Source organism: Mugil cephalus, chromosome 4 (assembly GCF_022458985.1).
Source record: "Mugil cephalus isolate CIBA_MC_2020 chromosome 4, CIBA_Mcephalus_1.1, whole genome shotgun sequence".
Classification (NCBI taxonomy): Eukaryota; Metazoa; Chordata; class Actinopteri; order Mugiliformes; family Mugilidae; genus Mugil; species Mugil cephalus.
This window is the reverse complement of record NC_061773.1, coordinates 19,569,773-19,590,896: the sequence shown is the minus strand read 5'-3', so window position 1 is coordinate 19,590,896 and position 21,124 is coordinate 19,569,773. Positions and strand designations below refer to the sequence as shown.

The window sequence follows — 21,124 nt, the reverse complement described above, 5'->3', positions numbered from 1 at the left end:
ATTTATTAATAAGGCTAAGTTCTTGATGTAAAACTCCAGATCTAAAATTGAATTATGGGGCCGCTAATAAAAATCTAGATGCTAATGAATTAGGCACGTGTGAGGAATGCTGAGTAAAAATCCCTCCAGGCTCTTTAAAGTGCAGCCCTGGCTGTGTTTCATTTAAACAGAGCGAACAGTGGCTACACATGTTTAAATACCGATGGTGTGATACCGCTGCAGTTATTGGGGGTTGTAAAGCAAAAGCCGCACGTGGAACCCTGCCAGGGGCGGTCGTGCGGTTTCTTATACATTGCCTGATGAATGAGTCTTAATTACAAACAACTAGAATGAATGATGTTTTCCACAAATATTTCTTGCTCTGGCTCGTTGGCAACATTTTATATGGGCAGGACCCTTCATTGAGTCATTGAGCCACTGAGTCATTGCACCTCAGACTGTGAATGCTGCTGATGGTGGGACACTTAAAAGCTCTAAGCCCTTAAGTGTCGGTTAACCATTGCGCACACGAACCACGATGCCTTGCACAGAAATCCAAAATGCATGCAAAGTGTGAACACTGTGCTGTGAGTAAATACCATATCTGCAACGGTGGAAAAAAAAGAAGCTCTGCAGTAAAAGGGGAAGGGAAAGTTCCAAGTTTTAGATCAGCTATTTCTTGCAAAGAGGAAAGTCAAGTGGTTAGTTTAATACTGTCAGACCTGCTGCAAGTTAGATGCAATCACCCAGGAAGTGTCTGTAGCTACTCTAGCAGAGGTATTAAATATTAATTTCTCCACTTAGGATCTACTGATTCAGAGAGAATGTGGAAGCCATAGGGCACTTAATGGGATACTTATCACACTTACCCTGATAGGCCTAGTGCTTATCTTGCCATTTAACATTTGCCATACTTGAAATCAAGCTATCAACATTAGAATGAAACATCTGCTTCGGGTCTGTGTGTGTTGGGGTGGCTGGAGCTGAAGCTCACGTTTGCACATTTTTTTTTTGTGTGCGTGTGAGTGTGTGTTTTTTCCAGCAGGTGGATAGTGTAAAAGCAAGTGGGTGGGTGAGTACATCTGTGCGTGCTTTAGCGCCTCACTATAGCCGGATTTTTACAGTGGCCCGTTAAATGCCCGGTATCAAAACTTAGCCCTGCAGAGCTGTCAACCGCAGCCGCGGACGCAGGATTTATATCTCGTAGGGGGCCGCGGATTAGTTTCTGTCGGTTGCTCGGGGTGAGATGCGTAATCTCATATCTGAGAGATGGGAGGGAGAGGGGGAGGAGGAAGGAGGGGATCCTCGCTATTGACGCCTAACCTTTTAAAAAATGGATTTGCAAGTGTGACGAGATGAATGTGAAAATATTTTTCGCCCCCGTTAAGAGCAACGAGATGAAAAAGAATAAGGGAAAAAGACAGTCGCAGCCTTTTTTTAAGCGGTAAAATTAAGAGCCTGGGCTTCAGATGTTGCATTTCGTCTCGTCTCGCTCTCAAGCGCAAAGTAACAACTATACATCCGCATACATGGTGTGGGTGTTAAAGTACATATTGTTTATTAGGAAAGATGTTACCCAGCAGGTGTGCGTGAAAGCGGCGGAGGCTGGGATGGATGTGGCACTGGTAAAACAGCGAAAACTCACCGACACCTCGCACTTACAGACTAAATGAGCTGATCTGTAAAAGTAATTTATCCGTTGAAAATAAAACTCTCTACACGCAGCGCCGACTTTAATTGCGTGAAGTTTCCTTCTGATAGCTGCGAAAAGATTAAAAGCATTACCCTTACAGTGTCCATATGATGAAAAGCACTCAAATCAGAATATCACTGTGCAAAGTGGAAAAACAAACCGGAAATATAACATGAGAAGAAGTTGTTTTCCTCAATAGGAGATGTCCCAAAAGACTGCACTTTTTCAACTGCGTTGCCCACATCGACTCCGGCTTCATTCATGTGTTTACGCATTGTTTTTTTTAACTGCGGCATTTCTGTCACCTGATGTTCACCACATGTGGTGCAGAAAGGATGTATTTATTCAAGCAAGAGAGGCTGGTAACATGGTTATTATGTGCTAATATTTTTCAGTTGAACAGATTATCATAAGGTTTAAACACGCCTCTCAGTCTGATTGAAAAACCCCTGCCAATCAGGCCAGTCTGCTCCGGGTGATATTTCCTTTTCTTCCTGCCTGGGCTATTATTCTGATTATTAACAGAATGTCTGTTGTCCAATGATTATTTGGAATATACTGAATGCTTGGGGCTCTTAGTGAAGGATTTTGCACCGCGGCCAACTCGTCCTTTGAGCAGTGTGGGGGGGGGAAGGGGGTTTCGCTTTTAAAAAGGTTAAAGTTTTCACTGTCTGGCAGACAGGGAGTTTTGAAGACCCAGTAACAGCCTCTCTTAGCGTGCTCCTGGCCCACCATTACAGCGGCTCAATGATCAAATGGACGCCATCTGTCTGGCCGGGATTCAGATACGGCACCGCAGCGAGCTGGTTGGCTGGCTCAGCTAAACACATCCTATCTTGTTCTTTTGCATATACATAAGCTCATTCTGTTATCCCACTCTTTTTTTTCTTCACAAATACACACACACACAAACACGCATAAACAGGTGAACCCAGCCAAATGTCAGAGGAGGAAAGCTGCTCCGCGACGGATCCAGAATCTTGCTACGGATAAGATGTAACGGCTAAATGATGATCGATGGCACTTTAGTCGTCGGACAGGGAGGCTTGAGATTGATCGGCTAAATTTTCTCGTTGTTCAAACACATTGCTGCCTCCTCCGACTGGCTACAAGGCTTGAACAAGATCCACACATAAACGGGGGGGACCATGAATTTAGCTGTCACTCTTGCATTCAGCCTCAAAGCACAGACACGAGCATTCAGCCGGCTAACAATAAGAGCTTAGCAAACCTTGTGATTCTTACAGGTTTTACACATTTATCAATTATAATATTTGACAAGTGACAGAATAGTAATGTCAATTAAAACTGCAATTTATGCCCCTTGTATTGATTTGTATGCGTACGAGAGTCACATTGCTTCTTTATGATTGCGTAACCCACCCCCCCCTGCTCGTGAAAAGGAATATGAGGCTGTTTATTGCTGCATTCCCATGAGTGAGACGTGTGTTATGAGCGTCCTTGTGATTCCTAGAGGGGCCTTACGAGATACGCATTCATTCCGTACCCAATTCGCCTCAGGATGAGACGGTGTGTTCACAAGAGCCCGTAAGACCTCACAAGGAGCTCGTATTCACCTGCCAGTATCACCAGCACCGCTAACATTAGCTGCTGCTGCTAGGGAGACAGAGGTCCCCTCCTCTCCAGCGCTGGAATAGGGTAACATCTGTTGGGCACAACTGTTGGGCTTTCATCTCCTCCAGCCCCAGAAAATCCTCCCACATTGATTCGGTGCTGAAGTGGTGCTCAAGTTAATTCCATCTGTATTTTTCCAGCTCCGCCAGTGTTAAGTGAAACACTTATCGCACCGTGTTGTTTTTTTTTTTTGGAAATTTATTTATCTATCTATCTATGACTGAAGCTAGAGGTGGTTTCCGCTATCAATTAATTGTATAGCTATTAAATGGCATCATTATTCCAGTTTCAAAGAGTCAGTGGGGGAAATATTTAGACAAGACTTTCCAGCATTTAATGGCACAAATCTTCAATGGACCAACAGAAGTAAAGGTTTGTAACAATCTTACATTCTAACTCTTTACTGTTTGACTCTAATTAATAAAAAGTAGTCAAGACAACATCTTAATGAATCAGGGGAGTTAAATCGCAGCACTTCCCTTTTGGGGTCAATTTAGGTTCACACCTGAGGTGTTATCTTCCCACGTCGAAAGTGGTGACAAAATATGAATATTATCATATTGCAGTGCAAAAAATAAGTGAAGACAACACAGGCATTTTCACAGTTCACGGGACTTGTTGCAGAATCCAAAAAAGCTGAATCTTACACATTTTAATGTATACGTGGAGTTCGACCAGCCCCTCTCAGTCTGCAGCACCGGTAGCAGTGCATGTGTTTCTTCATATCGTTAGCACACAGAATATGTGATGATACCACAGAACTGTAACAAGTTTATTGAGTGGAGATCTTTAGGAGTCCACTAATTGGTCCAACTGTATGACTAGTTACTCTATTGGTTTCAGAAATCTGTGGCTTAATTATCGTCAATAAAGCTGATAAGGTCTGCTCATGAATTAATTTATATACTTAGTGAGGCTATTTCAACAGAGTTTAGTTAAATCCATGTATGATGAGGAAAGGTAATCCTGTAAAGCTATGACAGTATATACTGTATGTTTATGGTTCTCATAAGATTAATTATTGTATGAGGAGCCACAACAAACAAATCACTAATCACCCCATTCATCATTACTTTAAATAGCTCTTCTTAAACATGCTGCCATAAACTTAATCTCCACATCCTTTTTTTTATGTAAATCAGAACAGCCACTTCCAGGTAGATATGATATTGGGAAGCTTGTCCCGGAAAAACAGCGGGATATTATTATTTACCATTAGCGGGCAATAAAAGTTACACACAAATATAAGTAAATGGTTTGCGATGGTGCTATTTTTCTGTGAGAAGAGTCGCCAAAGGTAAAGCGGCCTGTCAGTATTTGTAGAAGTGGAACTGGATATCAAAAGGCTGAGGTGCCATCGAGGAGACGGTTCATGGCTGAAAATGTGATTTGCACCTCAGTGGGTGCTCGAGTGGAAACACTGCTCTATTTGCATGGCTCAACCGAAGGCGCAGTGTTGTGATACCCGTACGCAGCATGAACACACTCTGTGAATGTTGGAAGGGCGGATGCCACCACAGCAGAAAGCAAATTTCAAGTCCCTAATGAAGCTCGTACTGGGGGGGGGGGGGTTCCCCCTTCCTCGCAACTCTTCCCTTCCTCTTCCCCTACACCAGCTAAGAGTTCCTTTAACACCACCTCCTTAGCATTTATTCCTCTACCCTGCGGTAAATACCGCCAACTATGTTACACGTTAGTGGAACAAATAGTCATAGCTCTTTGAATTTGTACCCCCTCAAGCCTGCCCCAGCTGCAGCTGTGGGTGACATTTCTCATTTGCTGAAGAGCTGAGAGAGAGCGAGGGAAAAAAAAAAAAAAAAAAATTGCTGTCTGCCCTCTCATGCGAATCATCCTAAATTGTAATAACATCACTACAGCAACATGCTGTTGCGCAGGGACCCGGTCTGGTGTGACTGCGCTGACGGCATGCGCGCAGCTCCTCAACACCCCCAACAAACTGCGAAAAGCAGCAATTCCCGCCAAAGCCATGCATCATGTTATGGTGATTCTCTGTCATGTGCAGAGAAATATCGCCACGCTAACAGGACGTGAACGTATCCAACATGCAACCAGACAGCAGATTAATGTGTAGTGTGATCTAAGTGACTAAGGTGGTGTTTGAATAATGCCGCTGACTGTGACTAATGTGAGCACTGAGATAGAGACAGCGTCATCCCTTTCTGCCAGCTCTCTGTCTGAAATGTAATCTGGGGAAAAGAGAAAAAAGGACAACGCGTAGCATTAAGACAGACGTAAGAGCAGCTCACTTCCTTGAATGTCTCAGAAATCATTATTCTGTTCTATTCATAGTTAAATTAAAGACTGATGCTTCGATTGGACCTAGGGAAAGAAAGGACGTTGTTTTAAAACGTGAGCAGAACTCAGGGTGAGGTGGAATGTAATACTAAAAGCTCATTCATATACAGTAAAGAAGTACACGCTCAAGGAGTGACTAGAAGCTCTGTGGCATATACCACCTACATTAGCCTAGTCAAACCTAAACCTAAAATCTCAATTTTGGGGTGATGTGATTGAGGCAACAAGGTGGAATTATCCAGTATTTACCACAAGGAAACCATGTCCATTAGTTTGGTTCCTACCACCAAATTAACCATGCTGGTAGTGGGTGGGATGGCAAATATACGGAAAAAGTTTGCCTTGGCCACCATTAGAAAATTCAAAGCAATGGGCAACAATCACTTGACATGTGGATGAGGTGTTCAATTCAATTCAATTCAATTCAACTTTATTTGTCCCAAAGGCCATTCAGTTTGACAGCAATATGCAGTGCCCATGCCTACACAGACGGCAACCAACACTCAACATTCAACAATAATCACACGAACCACACTACTGTCAAACATAACATGCAGGTGTCCTCCTGTGTCTCCCAAGAATACACAACCGCTAGGTGTGTTAACAGAAAATGAACAATAATGTAAAAAGTAAGCATTAAAAGTGCTTCTTTAGGAAATCAGGGGTTAATTCCCACATTTAGATTTGAAAGTCCAATAGCAGAGGAGATGAAAGATCCGAAATGATGATTTGTTTTCCTACATGGAGCTTTAAAACGCCTTCCCGAGGGCGTGAGCTGAAAGTTTGCAGCTAGGATGTGGTCACGATGCGCAATAATAGCCCTAGCTTTCTTGACCACCCTTTTCTCCTGGAGAGAGGACAAGTCTTCCTGCTGCACCCCAATTAAATGAGTCAGAGGTGCATCTTCGCTCTTGAGGAAAACACCTCACTGTTCCTGTCCCTTCTAGATTCGCTTAGTGACACTAAATGTCGTGCTCCTGACTGGGAAACTGTTGGTTTTTCTACCTCCTTCTCCGTGTTCCTGCAGAACGTTGGTGAAGTTGTTTGGACCATTCCTCTGCTAGCATCACCAGATCCCTTTTCAGATGAGTGTGCATTGCAGTAGTACTCTTTGTAATACATTGTTTTTATACTGACTTACATATTTTGCATGTCATGGTAGCATTGCTAGGCTTACATGTAAGAAAAATAAAACCACGTTTAATTTACCTAAGGAAATCACTTTTAGGGCATGGAAAATTAAACCTGAATGTCTAACTTTAACATTTGTTTGACCGTGTAAACTAACCTGCGTTGTTTGCTCTGACATTAGCAATGGTCCCTTGTGTTGTCGCAGAAACAGAAACAACAACTTTACCCCCTGACCTTTGCCTAAATGGCCTGCACGTGTAAAGGCGCCGCCTGCAACCACAAAAGGCGAAGTCTGTGTTTGTCTTTTGCAAAGAGGTCAAAGCTCACAGGCCAAGAGGCGCTGAGTCTGCGAGGACGTGGAAAAAATTATGACAACCGATGAGTAGACAGATACGCTTATGCATCAGTACAGATCCGGTACTCTTTATTTAGCATGTATGCGTGCCTTGCAATTTGTGCCTTTGACAGCGTTGAAATCCACAAGGATGTGCAAACGATGTTATGATCAAAGACGGCATGTGGAAAGGTATTCACTCCTATCAGCTCAGTTCTAATAACACTCTTATTTTGTACACATGTACAGCATCCTCAAACGCTTGTTGATGCCTTCAGGGAAAAGGTTGAAAAGGTTCTTTAGAGCGGGTACTAATCCTAATTTAAACTCGTCTCCCAATTCTTACAAAATGGGTCATAGTGTCTGATGTCTATTACCACTTAAAGGATGGATATACATAGCCAGCATGGCGGCCTGTGGCTCCAAATGAAATTTCCTTTTAAATGTATGTTCTTTTTTTTTGGGAACACCACCAGTGAAACCAACACATGTAGGTGTTTGTGAGTATGAGAAGAAGAGTGGTGGGTGACCGGATGCAGATGAGCCGTGTCCCCAATAGACAAATGGCACGACAATGACAAAGCGAATTTCAAAAAAAAAAAACAAGAGGAAAGAGACAGTGTGTGAGAGACGAAGCTCCTCTGGGTCATTAGGCTACAGACAGACACATGCAGGTGCCACCTCATCCTTCATTCTCTCACTCTCCTGGCCAACAGGCACCAGGGTATTGAGCCATGTTCAGCGAACCTGACATGTGCTGGAGATACTGTGGCAAATGAAGATACACTGCAGGGCCTGTGGACACTAATTGTGCCCCTGCATTTTCAACAGTCTGTCACCATTCCTCTCGCTGTGTACAGTATGAGTGACTGGCACATTTAATATAAGATATGCACATGGCGGCGAAAGCAGATTAAAATAAGATACCCTGTCTATTTATTCAGGCATTTGCCCGTGTCTGTCTCGTGTGTCGCATTGTGTACAGCTGTGATAAACAGTTAGCGGTGACATCTCAACCTAACTTCCATTATTAGAGCGTCTGCTGTCAGATAAAGCCACGATAAGACAATACGGCGCTGCCTCGCCACCGCAGCCGCACATATTCGCCCGGACACGTCAGACAAGACAAATAGACCTCAGCTAATGCTGACGGAGCATCGCGGGTGGAACATCTTGACAGACTTTCAATCATTTGTTTGACAAGTGGGGACACATTCAAGCAAGAGGATTTCTGTTTCCATAATTCCAAACCCCATGATCCATTTTTTTGCCCACTGTCAGGGCTCGAACAAAATCATTCGCCGGACTGAACTGAAAGTCACATTGACAGCTAATTAAATATGTGCGTCTGAAATGTGTGTGTGAAAACAAAAAGGTGCAAAAATAAATGAGTATGTATCTGAGTGAGGCGTCTATATAGAAGGTAACAAAACGGGGGAAAGAGGAGTTTAACTGCAATAAAACGGACATTTAATTAAATTAATATGGTGGTGTATTTACAGACTCAGCAGATGCTAGTATCTGCAAGCCCTTATATAGAAAGCATTGTTTGTGTGCTTTTGGTGCTGAGCCGGTAGTGTACAGTGGCCAACATGCTGCATGCTACTCTTAAAACAACACTAACAGGCATTTTACCCCAAAATAGCAACACCAATTAGCACCTCTGCTCTCGCTGCTACCTAGCAAACCTGCATGCATTTCCACCAGTCTTGAGTGGAACTGTTATGATCAAGAATGCATCGTCGACAAAAGGCAATGCACTACAGATGTAAACAGAAGTCGAAAGATAAAGGATCACACTGATTAGTTGCCAGCTTTTGTTCCACTATTATATAATCACATAAGAAGCATTTTATCGTCATCGTCCAATGGAAAACAACAAAATACAGTTTGGCAACTCTTTGGTTGGGGAGCAATAAAATGGAAACGTTTTAATCTGGGAACTAATGATGATAAGAGAACGTAAAAGGACAATACATGCAACACATAGCCCTCAGAAGTGTGAAGGAGCCTCTTTGTAGTATCGGCAATTATGTTACTAATTTGTCACATACAGTACAGTTCTGAAGTGTAGATAATGACACTTCCAGTGGTGCTGGCTCACAGTTCAGGCATTATGTTTCCTGTAGGGAGACGACTTTTGAGCTTTTGTTGGTCTAAATGCTTTAATATGTTTCTAACTTCAACCCTAAGTGCTCCAAGAAACATTCTAACTTCTAGCTAAGCGGTAAAGTGTTGGTGAAAAGGTGTCTAATGAGAAACCTGAGCTGAAACCAAATGAAATTACCTTTATTTGTCATGCATAGATGTATACGCACCATATCCAAGTGGATTTTTTTTTTCTTATTGAATATTCAAGGCACCTCAGACATGGTGAGATTGAACCACCCACCTCATAATCCCAAAACTGCTTTTTTTTTTCAAACCTAGACTACACCCTCCGGTAAAATTGGAGGCTGGAAAACCACAAGACTGAAAGACACTATAAAGCACGGCAGGGCAGAGGGATGCTGCACAGTCGGGTAATGACTCACTTTCACAGTTTGCTTTAAAGCAAAAATAAAGATTTTTTTACCCATAAATATTGAACAGGCTAAAATGTCAGTGAACAACAAAAAAATGATCAATTCAGACCAGAGGCGGAAGCTGCAATTCAGGAAAACTTGTTATTTTTTATCTGTGTCTAATACAACATAGTGTCATAAATAAACCCAGAGGAAAGGCACAAGTTAAATGCCCCCATTCTTCCCTGCACTGTGAAAGAACCAGCCACATGTGACGAACCGATGATGGGATCACAAAAGCTGGATCCTCTTGGTTATCTGTTCGCATTTGCAGAAACGTTACGTAAAATACGTTCTGTATATACCATGCATCCATCTAAAGTGGCTGACAAACAGTAAATGAGTGGCATTGTTAAGGCAGCCTGATTTGACTGCCACTGGATAAACGAACTGCTCTGGCAAAGTGAGTCCTCTGCAAACAAAATACTGACTGAGTAGCATTTGTCCCCTGCAGTGGTTTTAAATGATGCCACACGGTTACTCTTTTGCATCACAATTACCTGGCAACGTGTCTCTGTGCTCCATTAACATAAGCTCTTCAGAGAGATGCTACAGAAGGGCTCGAGGAGCCCAGGGGTGATGGAGAGGCTGCACAGGATACTGTATGTGGGATGCATTAACTTCCTGTTCAGTGTAAATATGCTGTATGTAACATTTAAATACACTTGTTTAAATACACTCGTTTGTCTGTCTTAATCCTCCCCCTCGTCACTGAAAATAATTGGGGGAGCTGGTAATCTCTGTTCTAAAGCACCAGTCGGACACAATTACCCGACGAGAGTGTAACACTCTCTAATCTCGCATCTAATCACTCAACGAGGGAGAGAAAGCACCAGAGAGCGCACGCAGGTGAAGGCTTAAAATGAGAAAGGCCGCCGAGTAAATAAACACTAATGCCACAGGTGAATCCAAATGTGTGAGCCAGGACGGAGTGTGAAACGTTCACGGAGGCATTTGAAATACAGACGCAAATTTATCGGTAAAATTCTGAGTAGATGAGTAGGTAGAGTGACGCGTCCATCACAGTCGTACGGCGCAGAAAGAGAAGGCTTGACGGACTCTGGAAACACAGCGTGTGAAGGAATTGTATGAGCGGTGTCAGAACTGCACAGATTTCGGTCCGCGTTCCCAGTTTGGACACATCAGAGGAGCCTGCCTCTAAATTAGTGTCTGATTACGTGCGGAGGAAAAAAGTCAAGAAATGGCACACATGGCCACAGAAAGTCTCAGTTCAGCCTCCGCTCCTTTTCTCCCCTCTTGCCGGCCATAAAGCGCAGTGTAATAGGATTCCTAAGCTTTTCCAGTGACTGCTTCCACTATCACACAGACATTTAAGTGCACTAATCCATGACAAATTGTCTCATCTGATCCATGACAAATCGTCTGAAGGGCCGATAGGGACGGGGAGATGAGGCGGGGTTGGGAGGCGGGGGCACGGGGATGGAGAGTTGGGAGGAGGGAGGGAGGGAAGCCTGGTGCGAGGAGAGCGCCACTCGGTCGGCACCTGAATGATCAGCCAGTTATTGCCTAGTTTTCAGAAAGGTTGCTTTCATTACCTTGAAGGGCATGCTGTGTGGTAAAGAGCGAAAGATCACATAGTGCTGATGAGCTCTCTACCTAAGCCCACAGTTTTCAAAGCAATTATAATCCCATGTGGAGGTAGATTATAGGATTTGGGTTTCTTTGTTGGCAAAGAGGCAGGATTTGTCGATGTCATGCTCACAAAATGAATGTTTGTAATTAAATTTGAGTCATTTATAATTTATGATTTCCATCACCCTGTGGTTTAATTTAGCTTTTAAATAGGCCGTTTAACATGATGTGAATATAAGTGAAGTAAAACAGAATAGCTAGAGATAAAAAAAAACAGAGCGGCTCCTGATTAGGGCTGGTGGTCATTAGTTTGGTTCCTGTCCAGACTATTTTCTGCGTGTCAGTCCCCTTCTTTCCGCCCTGTATTTCCCGTTTCTGCCTTGATGAGACATCTCTAATCTAAAAGAAATGTTGTTTTTTTTTTTTTTTTTTTTTTTTTTTTAAATCATTCCACAACCCTGCACGGTAATGATTTCCATATGTGTAAACAGGGGCGTGTGCCGCGTTGCTGCATCTCCACGTGAACTGGCGCCGCCAGCCAGATCAAACAGTTCCCCTTCATCCACTGAATCCAGTGCACTTTAATTGAATTTCCTTTTCACCGTCAATTCTCACACTAATTACTCCCTGCCGCATAATGAGGACGTAAATGAAGCTGAGTGGATGGCGGGAACGAAATAAAAAAAACAAAAAAAAAACAAAACACATAGAAAAGTGGAAAGGAGGTTCTCGCGGGTGCTACGGACAGATCCGCCGTTCGTTCCCCAACACCTCCTCCACAGCAGAAGCAAAGCAGCGAGATTACCACTTTGAAGACGGCTGTGAAGAAAAAGGGCATGTTGCCTGCCGTGTTGCGGCTGCTAACGCTGAGCGATTGTAATGAGGAGTCTGACAACTATGGAAATGAGTTGAAAACTGGGTGCGCGCTCGGTTTGTGAGACAGTGAAGTTAATTTCTTAGCACTCGCGAGCAACACTGCCAGAAAAAATCACGGATCCTACAACCAGCCGTCCTCATCGGAAAGAAAGGAAAAGGAAATCAATTCATACTGTGAGTTTGCACTGCTTCCAGACGTCTTCCTTGTCCTCATTTACCGAAAAGACGGCTACCCTAAACCAAGGTTGAGGTTTAACACTCTGTATCTTGTCTTGTCCTAGCAAGTGCAGCTTCAATAGATACGACACGTAAAGTCAAAGTTCAGAAACGCACTGTTTTGACAGGATGTGATGTTAAAGCTGAAGATATATATATTTATATTTCCTAATCCACCAAACACATCCTCGCTTGTGATCGCGCTGTTGCTCTTATTTGACCATATGATTCATCTCGGCTAATCAAAGTAATTACATGTTATCTTCCACCTCAAAGAGTTTTCTACACTGCGGGAGCTTTATGGCACAGTGAACAATGAGCTCATTAAAATGCACTGCAATCATCTGGGATTAGACTTTACGAGCCATTTCAAATCAATGGAAGAAAACAGAACAGCAGCACCAACGCCGCATTAGTTATCCGGCTTTTCGAGTGCGGCGAAAGTTTTTTTTTTGAATCATTTAAAATGTTTTGCGTTTCTGCTCAAGTATGATCTAAACCAGCAGATCTCCCCGCAAAGCCTAAAAGCTGATGTGCACCCATCGAAGAAACAAGTGCATGGTATCTACTTATTGGGGTAAACGATCAAATGTTACATATCTGAGAGTGGGAAATGTTTCTTAGGTTCAGGTTTTATTCTATTAATACAGTGTGTGAAAATCATATTTGCGCAGAATCACAGAAAAATCTAAAGGGCCAGCTTTCGGTTGCCGCGGGTGATGTTTTTCTGCCGCTCGCTGCCGCATCACACTTACCTCCAGCTTTTCTTTCTGATACTCCTTCCAATGAACAGCAGGCAGACTTGCATAATAAGGGGGTTTAATAACATGTGAAGTTCAAACAGGTCGAATAATGTACGCGGCGTGGGCGTGTCGTGGCGCGAGGAAACATAAAACGGTGAGACGGCACGTCAGCGACAGACGGCTATCAAAGCGTAACAGGCTAGAGTCAGTTTTACAGCTGCACCTGTTCTATTAGAGCTGAGCCTGTCTTAAACTGCCCGGTCAGAGTCATAATAAAACAAAGCAGCAGCTAAAGAGCTGTTAAATTCAGACTGCCCCTCTGGGTATTGATTTATTTGCAACTGTATGCATACTCCAGCTAAACACGAGTAAATAGGCACAGTACCTGCTAATTATAACCCAGTGACAAAACCCAGGGCAGATAACGCGCGAGTGAACGACTTGCATTTTAATTAGCGGACGACGACGTTAAGTTCTGCGAGGACTGCGCCGACAATGTAAATTTGGTCGCGCTTTTACTGACTTGTGATGGAGTCCAGTACGATGTGCTGTCAAGAGTGGCCTGGTTTGTGCAGCGGCAATCTTGGCAGCAAGTACTTCAGTCCACTGTGTTGGCAGGTGGGGAGAACGCATAGCCAAGCGTGTGTGTGTACGTGTGTGTGTGTGTCATGTCACATTCGGCTCATCTGTCAATGTAGTGGATTATTTCTTGAGAGACCAGAATTGGCTGCCCAGAATCAGGGCGCCATCAATCTTCAGCCGCACGAGCAGGACGCAGGGGAGACTGTGCGAAGCGAGGGCTCATGGGAAAGAGCGCGGCGCGCTTCCTGAGCAGGTGACGAAGCAGTCGGGCAACTCGTTACTCAATCTCCGCCTCAGCAGTGACTACGCCGATTTGTCACGGAAACATTTGGACAAAAAATAAACAAATGCAGTCTTGAAACTTTACCTCTGTAGTCACTTTTTTTTTTTGTTTAGCACGCACCGTCAGCTTACTGTTACAAGAGGCAGAAAAGCTGTTTTTTTTTAAGCTGTGTTTGAAGCTTCAACAGGCTGGAGGATAGTCTGACCTTCACTTCCCCCTCCTTAGTTTTTCTACCACTACCAGGCTGCATTCCAAGATTAACAAGAAAATATTTCAGAACATCGTTTCTTACAAGGAACCAGCACACAATTCACTCCATAGCTTCGCTTCTTATTGTCCGAAAGACAACACAGGGGCATGACTCACTAGCCGAGCGTAGCCGCACTCAGTTCTTATCAGAATATGAGTCAGGTAACCATTTGAATTTCTGTATGGAGCATATTTCTTCTCTCTGTGGGTTGAAATACAGACATGTTTTCAGGCTAATGACTCATGGGAAAGCGGATTCGCCTGGTGTTTTGTCATGAACAAAATCTTGAACTGAGGTGAATTATTATCCTCGGCGAATGCGATGAAGTTTGTTCATCGGCACAAAATATTTAAACGTCTTGTGTTTCACGTGCATCATTAGCAAAGCCATTCCGTAACTTCGTTTGCAAGCATGTAAGACGGGAGATCACAACACAGAAACATTATTTGATTACGTAAATCTGCAAGGCAGGAAAGCCAATGGATTTTCCAAGGCAAGACATCTCTCTTTTGCCACGTCCTACATAGACATATCTATTTATATCTGAGGGCTCTGGCCTCAATGAAACCAGAGAGCTTCTCAAATTATAAAATCAATTCTAATTCAAATATTCATCATAGCATTTCAATTCTGAGAGAGCAGTTCTGGTTAGATCGGTTAACGCCACTCCACGGTTGAGTAAGATTGATGTCGGGTTAATCCTCTTAAAAAAACATGATATAGAGTAAATTGTACAGTTGTAGGGCAGCAGTTAAGACGTGGGCAACGGCAGAAATTTGTTCTCTGCCAGCAGCCAGTTACCCCTTGGGAAGCCAGCTGATTAGGTTTGTAAAATATCACAACATGTCTTAAGATTATGATTGTCAGCACCAATTATGGCTGTCCTCCTCCACCGTTTGTTAGCATTAAAAGTTTTCTGGATAGCACTTCTTGTGATAAGGGAAAAAAAAACACTATTACAGCTCAGTCTCGGGGTGATTGCCACTCTCTGTTGATTACCTCTTGACCGTGTTATTCAAAACTGAGCGGCTCGGCCCGGATCACCCCACTAACGTAAATGAAACCTGAGACTTCAAAAGATCAGATCAACAGAGGGTGCGCTTGCCATCCATGCGTGCAGTGTGAGCGTGCATCCATCTCAGAGACCTGGCTGTGCCCCGAACACAGCTCCAGTCTCCCCACGGGGCCCAGGAAAATGCCACGCCGTAATGGCCTCGGTGAGAAAACGGTCGCGTGGACATGCAAGCGTGCGCAGCGCACGTCCGCACCCTCTTAAGTTTAACGCGCGGGGCTGAGTGTGAGTTGACCAGTCTGACAGGAAACTTTCCAGAACCCTTCACCGTCTTTTAGTTTTTCTAAATATACGACAGCCGAAGGTGGGGGCAACAACTATTTTTTCCCCCCCGCCTTCCCCCCTCTGGGACCGCTGCATTATTCAAAAAAGACACTTACTGAGCCTTGCACTTCCTTGTACATCTTTGGCACCAAGCTTGACTTGCCAACCAGTCAAACTCCCCCAAAAAAAAAGAAAAAAAAGAAAAACAGAAGCCAGATTTTAAAAATTCATTCTGAGCTCTCTGTTGCTCATCCCTTACCCTCTTGCTCCAATTAACGGGGCTTGGGATACTCCGAGAACTCTCCCTCTATCATAGCTTGGATTTTCATGTGTCAGCTGTTCCGCGGCTAAAGCAAGCCAATTCTCTGACATGCCGCTTAAAGTCACAAGTGTTGCGCGCAAGCATAGAGAATTCAGCGCTGGATCCTGCTCCTCTTTGCCGTGCTTCAATTACTGTCTTTTTGCTTGGCAATGCAACGCCACACAAAGGGAATCGAGCAGAAGATAGCATCAATGTTTAACAGCTGCCTGGCATCCGGAGAAAGCCCCTCTCTGCACGCAGGTTCGCCGTGGAAGTCACACTCATTGTTAGGAGCTTAAGGAAAGCATTTGCTTTGCTCTAAAAAAAAATAAAAAATAAAAACTTCCCTGTGACTCCCACATACACCATAAGCAATTCTGGTAAGCTTTTCCATAATCAGAGAATTAGATCCGCCTCTGCGTCTTCCCTCCTCTTTCGCCCCTACGGTGCAGGAGGCGTCAGGCTTAATTGCCAAACGTTTCCAGTGCAAAAGAGGGAAACATAATTGTCATCTCTTTCTAAGCCACAGTGATCAAAGCTCCCCTGGCTACCAGCAACAGTAATGGGGATTTTTGCCTACAGCTTGTCCTAGTAACAGTCTGCCAGCGAGATTCAGGGTGCAGTAGTCAAGAATTCTCCATACATGAATCATCTCCCCAGAAGCTAGAAGATGCAGAAGATGAAGATACCCAGAAAATGTTCTGATGGGGTTTTCATGCTGCGATCTTAACAGAAGCATCCAGCTCACCGCGACAACAAAAGTCTAGGTATTACATTTCTTCCCTAAATAGCATAAAATGTATATGGGCGCATAGATTTGACTATGACTAAATGTAAGTATGTAACACACGGTTAGGAAGCAGCCTTCCACATTGCTTATCCTGTGTGACTGCGAGCGTAGTGAATCATCACGTAACAGTGGAGCACCATGGCAAATTACTCTGACATACTGCAGCGGTCTCTTGCTGTTGCCTTCAAACAGCCAAAGCTGACAACTGCTGCCCCACAGAGAGGGCAACATCTCGAGGTGTGACGCTGTGCTGTGAAGCTGAAATCTGACAAAGAAGCACACGTACCCAGGGTGAGAATGTCAGTGCGACCGGGGCGGGCCACATGGTGCTGCTGGATGGTCTGGTAGAGTGTGGCCTGGCACAGCAGCAGGAAGCCGAGGCTAATCCACATGGCCAACAACCAGGACATGGTAAGGCCGAGTCTGCAGGATGCCACGCCGCGGGGGAGGTGGGGAGGCAAACAACAGGAGAACAGGGACAAAGTTGTGTTACAAGCGCGTACCCATACATGTTTTTCAACCACACATCGTTTTCGCTTGAGGCGCCAAAACTAAAGAGACAAAACAGCATCATCGTATCAGTTTCGAATATTTGGAGCGATGTCTCGGATATTGTGATTCATTTAGAGCTGCGGTGCGTGGATATTATCACATAATAACAATGCAAATGAAAAGACAAAAGAGGCTTCAGTGAAATCCGTGCAGAATGAAAGGCTCAGACACAGACTTAAAGCCGTCAAAGTCTATCCTGTACAAACCTGATGTTGTATACAAGTATTTCCACCACGAACAAACAAATAAAAAAAGAGCAAGAAGGCATGCAGAAGAAATGAGGTGACAGAACAACCTGCAATCTATTTCTAATGAATTTTATAAAATAAACAAACAAAAAAAAAGCATAATACTTTATCCGGGGAACTACAGAGGAAGCAGCATTTGAGCCCTGTATATTTTAAAGTTTTACAGAAAAAACAAACAAATAAATAAATAAATTCCCAAGCACAAACACACCTCTCGCAGGTTTGTTCAGCGACTGCCTAATGGCTGGTGAGGGCCAACATATGGAGACACACCTTATCTCTTATTGAATAATGAGGCTCTCCTCCTTTCCAGGTGTTATTGGTGCTTCTCTCAATTCAGAGCCCCACTGGAGGGAAGTTTATAAAACATCACCCCACCTGCTCCAAAACAGATCAGGCTTCCTGCCATGGACTTTTAGAACTGTGCCCTACATCCTGATTACTTTCTAGCTGACCAGGAAAAGAAAAAAATAACCCTAGGATCTTAAATTATTGAAGTTTAATTGGACAAAATTGCATACACTGATGACTCGATTGCCTTGTGAATCTGAATCTAATGTGGATTTAATGCTCCTTTAATGTTTGCTTCCCCTCATATTTTAACGCACAGGACACGTGTGGTCACTTAAAAGCTGAGTTATATGCAGCATTTATTGTTTGAACAGTCTGAGAAAGTGACATGCAGCAGGTCTGATCGAATAAGTTATTTCCAGAAAGAAACCCCAACCACTGCTCCCTTGCTCCTTTGCGCTTTGATGTGCGTCTCAAATTAAAGCCAGGAGGCTACTAAATTTTCCCCTCATGTTCCATACCCTCCATGACATTGAGGCTGCTTAATATTCAGCGGGAAATTAAGCATATAATTATTAATAGCGCATTGTAAATCCCCACCCCTGCATTAAATCCACCATAATCCGCAGTTTTGTGCAAATGTGAACTGGTCCCGCGGGTTTGTTTTCCTCATGTTTTTTTTTCTTCTTCTTCTTTTTTAATACAGATAAATCACAGTGTGTTACTCTTCTCCTGAATTTATTTAACGCTTTACATAGTTAACAGCACAAAGATCCACTCCCTGTCGTCGGAAGGCGTTATATCGAAAATAAAATTATGTTGTTTCCCCCACAGCGTGTTACCAGAGGTTTTTTTTTTTTTTTTTTTTTTAAACGCACCGCAGACTTAACGTAAATCGCACAAGCAGGAGCATCGTTTTCAAGGAACTTCAGAGGGAAAGAAAGCAGTTTTCAAAGGGAGAAAACAGACCCGAACTCTTCCTGATGCGCTTGTAGTCCAGATTTTTTTATTTTTTTATTTTTTTTTTTCGATTTTGCGAATACGCCCTCTTAAATATCCATTTTGCTTTCCACGCGAGGGGAAAGGAGAACAAACGCGGGACCTGCTCTCAGTTCCGTGCCGTCGCCCTAAAACGAGAGAGGAGATCTCATCTAAGTCCAGCGTGAGGCTGGAAACGCGGTCGGAGTGGAAACAGCAGGCGCACCTCCAGGCGCAAAAATCCACCGACGCACCTGCGCGCAACATTGATTTAACAGAATAAGACCGGTTTCTGTTCTCCTCCTCTTCTGCGGAGACAAGTTCGGTCTGATGTCTGATTACAACGTGGGGGAAACAACTCATTCGCTGAGCTAGAATTATATTTATAACACCTCTCTCACAGTGTGTGTTTTAGCGTTTGGCTGTCTTCTGTTAGATCAACGTGAACATTCTGGCTCCCTGTTATGAACATGTTTAAAACTAGGCTAATCAACACATTGGTAAGAAGAAAACAACAACAACAACAAGAGACAAACAAACTGCGTGGCATGAAGAAGGACTTCATTGGAAGCTGATTTTTTTTCTTCTTTCACTACTTGCATGCAGCTGCAACCCAGGCACCATCTTTACCCAACTCAGACACATTTTATCAACAGCTCGTGTCCCCCACAGTTTATCTCAATACAACAAACACCCCCCTCCACACCCCCACCCCATCCCCGAACGCCAGAGGCATCCCTCAAAAGTTCCACACCCTTACCTGAGCAGTGTGTTCAAGAGGAAAGGAGTTTGGTCGGAATCGCCTCACTGCCCGCCTGCCCGGCAGACTCACTCCTCTGTCTTAAATCCATCCATACTTTGAAGCCAGGGATTTCCGAAATTCCGGGAGTAGATAAGCCAAAAGCTGCAAGAAAAAAATAAATGGCCTAAAATGCTGTTCTTTTTTCCCCCCACCACCACTTCAGTATCCCCTCTCCTGGACCCCCCCTCCCCGCTGCTCAGGTCTTTTTGAAATCCTTGGCAACACAAATAGTCACCAAAAGCACGCGGGGGTCTGTGTGACAAACTGGCCAGGATTTGAGGGATGGGAGGCTGATCATGTCACTGCTGTATCAGCCTCATTCGTAGAGATGTCCTCTGCTCCCCTCAGTGTCTCTTCTCCGTCAGTTAAACTCCTATGTTGTGATGACAGGGAGCTAATTTACCCTCCTCACTTGTCGTCTCCTTCTCACGCGTGCAGCGGAAGGCTCCAGCGGAATGACTGCTCTGTCTGCTCTTGGCTGTATCCCCCCATTGAGAAGCTGTGCTGATAGTGTGAGCCTCAGTCCTCTCTCCAGCGCTCTAAGTAGAGAGTCTGTGTCAGACAGGCAGAGCGCGAGTGCGAGTGAGCGTGTGCGTGTGTGTGTGTGTATTACAATGTAGCCCAGCTGGAAAGAGAGAGAGGGAGAGAGCGGGAGCTGGGAGAGAGTTAGATCACATGTCTTAAAGCAAGACTACCCACTTCTGCATCAAGACTTCATCAGCAAATGAAGCGTGCTTTATTAACCCAGCCGGGCTTTACATCCCGACCTCCCATCCACAACGTCAGGAGACATGCGAGTGCAGCCCTCAGCTCAGTCTGAATGTGTGTGTGTGTGTGTGTGTGTGTGTGTGTGTGTGTGTGTGTGTGTGTGTGTGTGTGTGTGTGTGAGAGAGAGAGAGAGTCGGAGAGCGTGCTCCTCTTTTAGTCATCCCCCTCCAGCATTCCAGGGTGAAAGTGAAATGCTCCAAGCCCGGCACTTTTAATAGAAGGCAGAGTGCCTCATCAGAGCTCTGCAATCACCATATTATCCATTACGAGCTGGCTCTGCTCTTTCTGCCCATTTCTGTGGTGACGTGGTGAGAGTTTTTTTTTATTTTATTTTTTTCTTCCTACAGCCAGCACCTCAGAGGATGTTTCCCACCACTGAAACAAACTTGCATCTGCAGCGGCAGCCTGACAGAGAGCCCGTGAGCAGCTTTCTGTCACGGAAACCGAATCTGCTGGCTCCGACGGAAAGGCATCCATCGTGCCCGAGCTGCACAGGCAGGTGAAGGCTGCCAGTCTTGTTTGCGTGGAGTATGCCTCCCTCCAACATATTTCTTTACCTCCCCACCACACACACACACACACAACCCCTCCTTTATCTCATTATACCACTAACTACAGATTCATAGCATGTGCCAATCCCACGCACCTGCCATGACTGACTCAGTCACAGTCTGACATTTCACATAAAAATGAAGCCTATGCAGCAATACACAAACAAGGGACTAAATAATCTGTCAGAGTGTGAGGGTAGTGCTGGTACTCTGGGGGAGTGAATAAAGACGAGCGTGATGACAAACATCTGGATAACATTTGTCTCAGAGCTGTTGCCACATTCTGTATCCTGTGAATTGTGTGAAATCCTT

General features: G+C 44.2%; 1 protein-coding gene across 3 annotated transcripts in view; it reads right to left on the bottom strand.

The window, feature by feature from the left end:
* The window catches only part of LOC125007060 (chemokine-like protein TAFA-1), a 100,252-nt gene extending 80,051 nt beyond the window's left edge, over positions 1 to 20,201 (bottom strand). Inside the window, exons 1-3 of one of the 3 annotated variants that reach the window (XM_047583631.1) lie at positions 19,897 to 20,194; positions 19,452 to 19,595; positions 16,909 to 17,045 (exon numbers count right to left, since the gene is read on the bottom strand). In XM_047583631.1, coding sequence (XP_047439587.1) covers positions 16,909 to 17,032 — 124 coding nt within the window. In that variant the 5' untranslated portion in view covers positions 17,033 to 17,045; positions 19,452 to 19,595; positions 19,897 to 20,194. Of the gene's footprint in view, positions 1 to 16,908; positions 17,046 to 19,451 lie in introns of all 3 variants that reach the window. The other 2 variants (XM_047583632.1, XM_047583630.1) reach the window with 2 other exon arrangements.
* Positions 20,202 to 21,124: the final 923 nt, after the last annotated feature.